This window comes from Leishmania donovani, chromosome 31, assembly GCF_000227135.1.
Source record: "Leishmania donovani BPK282A1 complete genome, chromosome 31".
NCBI lineage: Eukaryota > Euglenozoa > Kinetoplastea > Trypanosomatida > Trypanosomatidae > Leishmania > Leishmania donovani.
This window is the reverse complement of record NC_018258.1, coordinates 302,686-309,391: the sequence shown is the minus strand read 5'-3', so window position 1 is coordinate 309,391 and position 6,706 is coordinate 302,686. Positions and strand designations below refer to the sequence as shown.

The 6,706-nt window shown below is 56.3% G+C and overlaps 2 protein-coding genes across 2 annotated transcripts; both read left to right on the top strand.

Annotated features, from left to right (window-relative positions):
• Window positions 1-2,742: 2,742 nt before the first annotated feature.
• Window positions 2,743-4,632, top strand: LDBPK_310840 (hypothetical protein, conserved; the record flags this gene model as incomplete). Its single annotated transcript, XM_003863126.1, has 1 exon — window positions 2,743-4,632. The coding sequence occupies one exon, from the start codon at window positions 2,743-2,745 to the stop codon at window positions 4,630-4,632; it is 1,890 nt and encodes a 629-aa protein (XP_003863174.1).
• Window positions 4,633-5,974: 1,342 nt separating this feature from the next.
• Window positions 5,975-6,706, top strand: LDBPK_310830 (hypothetical protein, conserved; the record flags this gene model as incomplete). Its single annotated transcript, XM_003863125.1, has 1 exon — window positions 5,975-6,706. A coding segment is annotated over one exon (732 nt), but the record flags the coding sequence as incomplete, so codon positions are not given.

The window sequence follows — 6,706 nt, the reverse complement described above, 5'->3', positions numbered from 1 at the left end:
AGTCAGGGCCTTTCGGCGCTTCAGCGGATCCATCGGGCTGATCCCGTACGTGACCTTCTTGCGCAAGAACATCCAGGACGTCGAATTCGGTCGCGACCCGAATGCCATCTTCTACTCGCTCTTCCAGGACCCGGCGAAGCACATTGACGACATGCAGTGCCTGCGCATGTTTGTGCGGCGCTACCTGGTGCACACGAGCGAGGGCAACAACCCGCGCCAGGTGCCGCTCTATGCATTCCTGTCTGTCCGGTGTGCATGGCCGGATGTGGACCGTGAGCTGGTGAATCGGCTGGTGCATGAGGAGCTTACCGCTCTCGTCAAGGCCGACCGCGCCATCAAGTCGGAGAAGGAGCGAAAACGCGCCCGCGAGGAACCTGTGGCGATGTCGCGGTGGACTTGTCCTCTCCAGAGGGATTACTAGCGCCCATTTTATCCGGTGCAGTTGCCAAACGGTTATGAGGCGACACCTGCTGTTTTTGTCTGCTTTTTTTCTGTCAGTGGTGTCTTTGCTGTTGATCTGGAGGTGATGCTTGACGTAGTTGGAAACCAGCTCGTGACCGGCACTCGGTAAAACAGATGGGTGACTGCATCCTCTTTACTGTGGTGTGGAGTGGCGGCGGCTGTGTGCGTTGTTCTGCGGTGCGTGTCCACGCGAGTTGCCCTCCGGACCATGTTGAGGAGCTGATGATATGTACCATCGACATTGCTGACGCTGCTGCGTGCATGATCGTCGTTGCAGGGGTAACTGCAGCGCGCCTCCGGGGCACCGGTGCGCGATCCTTCACGGGCATGGTTTCGTAGAAGGATCTCTGTTCTCTATCGAATGTCCGAAGTCCCCAGACTCCTCACGAGCTCTAGGAACGCCTCTGTCGGTGTGCTCTACGACTCTTGCACTGCGTTTACTCTGTACTCGACGGAGTGCTAAGAGCCTATCTGGAACTGCGCTGCGCTGGTGATGGTCACTCTACCTGTGCCTGTGGTCGCTTTCGGATGGCTTGTTTTCGACATCGTGTTTCTCCCTGTGAAAGCGGTGGTGGATATCGGAGTCGGTCATTGGCCACATTGGTGAATTGGATTGGCCCTCTCGCTGATGTGTTGGCGCTAAAGGACGTGGATGAGACTTTTGTCACTGTTGTTGTCTTGTGTGAGGGAGGCAGGCTTTCCGTTTTTGCAGGTGCAGGCAGGGGTCGAGCAAGACGCAAGAGGAAAAGCGCAGATCGGGTGTAGGCCTGTTCCATTGGCTGTGGCTGCCCGATTCGCTTTGGGAAGCTGACATTCCGGGGGCGACGCGGTTCGCGTAGATTTTGTCCGTGAATATGCACCACCTATGTGGTGCAGCAGGCCGCGCCGGGATGGCTGCTTATTTGAATCTTCGCGTCTCTTCGATCATCCTACTTCTCGCCTCGAGGTGGTCGTTGTCTTGAGATGAATGATGCCTGCGCGACGCACACACGAGAGAGAGAGGAAGGACAAGCAGGCACCCAACGTCGTCGCTCATGTGCGCACCGGCGAGGTGAGTCGCAAGCGAGGCATTGGTCTCTCCTCAGATGTGATTTGCGTAGAGAGTATGTGAGAGGACCTCGTGGTGCTCTTTTCGCTGTTTTCGTCGTGTTGCGGTTCGAGGAAAGGGTGCGTGCTCCGCTGTACCCTTTTGCCCGTCTTTGTAGCCACGGCAGTGCAGACCGATGCGGAGGTGGTTCCTCGTGTGTCTGTCTTCTCTGGTGGGCATGCGTTGCTACCCCCCTCCTCTCTTCTCGCTTTTGTCCTTATCACTAACGACTCCCCCCACACACACACACAAACACCGCACCCTTTATCCTTTTCACGTGAAGACATCGTAGCAACTCGATTGTGATCTTTATATTTCCTTATTGTTTTCCAACGCAATTCTAGACGGTGCGGGAGCAATGTGCAGCGGTAGGCAGCGTCGACTCTCCTCTTCTCCATTCTACGGCCCCCCGACACTGCGGGTGCTACGTGCGCCGCCGACACCTGTGCAGAAACTCCACTCCCTGCAGCTTTATCTGGTCTTTCTCTCTGCTTCCCTTTTGCCGTCATTCTACTTCTCACGTATTTTCTTCTCCGCCTTTATGGCGCGGCCGTTTATGCTTTTCGGCAGCAGGCGCGCTTCGCGCGGCAGCCGTGCGTGTTTCCTTTCCCTCGTGCCTGGCATCGGTTGGTTGCGTTTCTGATAGCATGGTGAACTTCTGCTCGCACAGCTTCGTTTTCACGCTCACGAGCCGGGTGGCCGGCTGTGCAAACTGCGTGCCTCTTATCTTTGAACGCACGGGGTGGGGCAGCGCACCTGCGCCGATGTTGGCGCATTAATGGCGCCCTGAGCTCGCCGGGTCTGTTGGAGATGAGCGGTGCCCATTCTGCGTCCTTACCACTGCCCCTGCTTATGGGAAGGCACAAGGACGCACCGCTGCAGAGACTGCTCGCGCGCCAGTGAGATCTGGCGCACCGATGTATCCCCTCCTTTGTGAAATTCATGTGCGTTTCACTGCATGCTGCGCCTTGTTGCGCTACCTCATCGCCTCCGCACTGGCTTAACGCTCTCACGCCTACCCTTTCCCTACAGTGTTCAGTCTTGCTACTAAGCGCTAGCCACGCATTTGCTATTCTTTTTCTCCGCCGACTCATCACCGACCCGCTCCTGCCCCTCCTGATGAGGTGACGTCTTTGGACGACAGCACGGAAGGATCACGCTCCAACCAACTCCAAGCGTCATCATCGATCCTCATGGAGGAGCATCCCGCTTTTGGAGGCCGTGAACCGACGAGCATTAATGGTTTTCACGATGACGCTCAACGGGAACGGGCCCGTCGGGAGCCAGCAAGCAGGCAGGACATGGGCCTTGAAGAAGACCTGGATCATCGGATCGGACGTGAGCGGCCTAGCAGAAGCCCCACCTATGATCCAACCGCATCTACCGAAGATCTGGTGCCCCGTATTGTTCTTTGTGAAGACCGCCCCATCGAGAATCTCCCGGTGATGGTATCTCCAGAGCTCAAGCTGATTGGTCGCTGTGTGACCTTCCTCGTGAAACAGACTCTCAATGGCGCAGCGGCCACTTCCTACTACTATATCGGGCTTGTATCTACTGTCACGGCGAGCACTGCGACCTTGATGCACGTCGACCGGTATACGCCTGCCGACTTCAAGGCGTACAAGTCGCGGGAGCAGCGCTTGGCAAACGGTCTAGCCGTCCCTGTAAATACCGGCAGCAGTATCGGTAACAATCGAGGTCGCGAATTCAACGAGGTGTCGATGAGCGCGAACAATCGCCCTCCTTCATCTCTACCTGATGGTGAACTTCGCTCCTACAGCCGAGCCAATGAAGACGAAGTGGCTGCTGCCGAGGATGGGAGTCTCACTAGAGCACGCGGCGCTGGACAACTCATCGACTTGTACGCTTCCGGTAGCTTAGCCCATTCAGCTCCACTGACGACAGAGACGGAGCTGGCCACTGCCATCTCGACGCAGCGGGACAAGGAGCAGCTTCGGGCGCCGTATGCATCACTCGAAGAGAACCAGGAGCAGCCGGAAGCAGGAGGCGCTGCACGGTACAGGCACTTTCGGCGCTTCAGCGGATCCATCGGGCCGATCCCGTACGTGACCTTCTTGCGCAAGAACATCCAGGACGTCGAATTCGGTCGCGACCCGAATGCCATCTTCTACTCGCTCTTCCAGGACCCGGCGAAGCACATTGACGACATGCAGTGCCTGCGCATGTTTGTGCGGCGCTACCTGGTGCACACGAGCGAGGGCAACAACCCGCGCCAGGTGCCGCTCTATGCATTCCTGTCTGTCCGGTGTGCATGGCCGGATGTGGACCGTGAGCTGGTGAATCGGCTGGTGCATGAGGAGCTTACCGCTCTCGTCAAGGCCGACCGCGCCATCAAGTCGGAGAAGGAGCGAAAACGCGCCCGCGAGGAGCGGCAGTTGCAGCGTTATCGCACGCCTGCCGGCCTCTTCTCCAGTACGGGCATTCTCTATCTCACGAAAATTCCGCAGAGATCCTTCTTTTCGGGTATCGTCACGCTTCTGTTTAGTTTGCTCTTCGCCGTCTACCTTGGCGTGGTTCTTAGCATCACTAGCGACGCCCTTATTGTTAGCTTCGTGAGCAAGTTCATGTTCTCTTTCGTCGCCTCTGTTGTGGTGTGGCCCACCGCTGGCGTGGCGATCATGTTGCACGCCAGCCAGGGTCACATTCCCCTACTGGTCGACCACTTTCGACTTGGTGTGCGCATCGCATTCACTCTGGCGGCTATTGGATGCTGTATGATGACGCTGCTCGTTGTGCTCTGGAAAATGACGAACCAGGCAATGTACGACCTCATGCTTGTGCATCAGAGGGACCAGCTCTGCGCCTTCTACCAGCAGCATACATGTACGGGTTTCTCGGACGCGTGTGGGTCCGGCAGAATCGATCCAAACCTGTGCTCGCTGTGCTCCAACATGCCGGTGACAAACACCAGCTGCTACGCATATCTGTGGGTTGAGGTCGAGAAAGCCCTTGTTCCCCTCGTGTGCTTCACCTGCATCATCCTGATGGCTACTGTGTACGCTGTATATCTGGTTGTAAAGCTGTTTTTGTTTGTAGAGGCCATGATGGGACGGATTGTGTGACCGTGATGCCCTTTGACTGTGCTCTCTCTCTGTCTGTCTGTCTCAGCCCCTTCCCGAGGACTGTGTTTTTCTCGGTGTTCATGTGCTTTTGTTTGTGTTCTCCATCCGTGTAGACTATCGTGTCGGAGAGAGGGTCGCTTTTGCCGGGTTGTCTGTCTGCCGTTCCGTTTTCTTTTTCTGGTGCGCATACCTTCCACGCGCCTCTCCAGTTCTTCCTCGTCGCCGATCCGCCGCAAAGGTTTCGATGCCTTCGTTTCTTTGTGGTCGGTTTGCCGTATCGTCCCTTGTGTGTCTACTCAGACGAATGCTCGCATCGTCGTCGGCTTGGACGTCGCCGTGTTTATTTTTGCCTTCCCTTCCTCTCCCTCGTTCTCTCCCTTTTTGTTTTTTTTTTTACCCCCCCCCCCATGCCTTTCCGTGGGCTCCCCCACCCCTGTTGTGCATTGACCGGTTCACCTCTCCACCCTCCCCTCCCCCTCCTCCTCCTTCCTCGTTTATCTAATCCCTGCTAGTCGTCGTCTCCTACTTCCTCCTCTCCACCGCCGCCACCACGTCGTCCTCTAGCCTTACAGGATGTGTGCTCTGCTCGTTCTCCTCCATGCAGACACATCTATATATCTATACACATGCATGTAGGCACAGATATGCGCGCACACACACACACACACGCATACGCATATGTGTACGTATAACTGTATCTACATGCATGTGTGTATGTGCGTGTATTTTTGTTTTGCTCCTGCAATTGGAACTGCCGCATTCCCCTTTGCGCCCTCTCCTCATGTACAGCGCTGTGCGCCTTGGCCAGTGCATGCGCAGGTGTGTGGTATTCTCCCCGCTTAGCTGTGCTGCGGGTCGCTCGAACTTGATGCTAGATTAATATCAGAATAGCTCACCAGTTCGCTGTGGTTGGTGTACTGTGCACTCCACCCCCGAACCGCTTGCAGCATTCACCCTCTCCCCCCCCCCAAGGATCGGGACCGCATCCAGAGTCTCAGTCCTTCTCCTGGCCACCAAAAGGACTGAGCGTGGAGCCGGCCGATACACGATGCGCGCGGGGCTCGTAGGCTGCCTATCCTCACTCCTCCGCTCCCTACTTTTGTTCTGTCTCATATTCCTGTTTGGCCACCACACCGAAACACGTTCGTGTTTCATCTGTCACACCTGCTCTGTCCTTTTCTTCTCTCTCGTGCTTGTCCTCAGTTTCATTCTACCAGCCAACACTCGTGCGGCATCCCCCCGCCCCCCTCTCCTTGCCCTCACACTCGGCCATTATTGACTCGCTCGCGGCTGAGCCATTCGCTTCTCTTGTTTACCTTCGCAGTATTGTGACTCAACCGCAATGCCAACACATCGGGAGAATGAGGATCATCTTGCCTTCACCAACCCCAGTATGGCGAGCGTGAGCCTTTCCCGCGACAACTCAGCGCAGGGGCGGGCGGCGCGAGAGCCCATAAGTACGCGCGAGGCGCCAGAGGAAGATATTTTCCCTGCCCCTCACCAAAGTGCTGCTTGTATGAATACAAGTCGAAAAGATTCGATCGACGAGATGGTGTCGCGTATTGCCATTCCCGACAACATTCCCATCCAAAATCTTCCAGTGTTAAACGCACCCGAGCTGAAGCTGATTGGTCGCTGTGTGAGTTTTTGCGTGAAGCTGCCTCCTAACGGTCCCACGTCCGTCTCCTACTACTATACAGGCCTCGTGTCCATGGTCACAGGGACTTCGGTTGGTTTAATATACGTGAATCGGTATACGTGTGAGGACTTCGAGGCGTACAAGGCACATGAAAAATGCCTAGCGAACAGTGAAAACCCTGCCCCGGACGAGCAGAACACTGTCAAATCCGCTCCGCACCGTATCCAAAAAGCGATGAAAGTTCTCCGCCATTTACACAGTGTTCCTACAGCGGCCAACGTCGAAGCCTCAGCGACGCAGTCTGGCCCATCTGTCTTTGACGGGCTGCCGGTGCACCCAAACTCTAAGGAGGGCGAAGCGGGTGCTGACGATGAAAGGGCGCTTTCCATCACAGCGGATTCGTGTGTGCTGTGTGCGGCGGATGCCGCCGGCAGC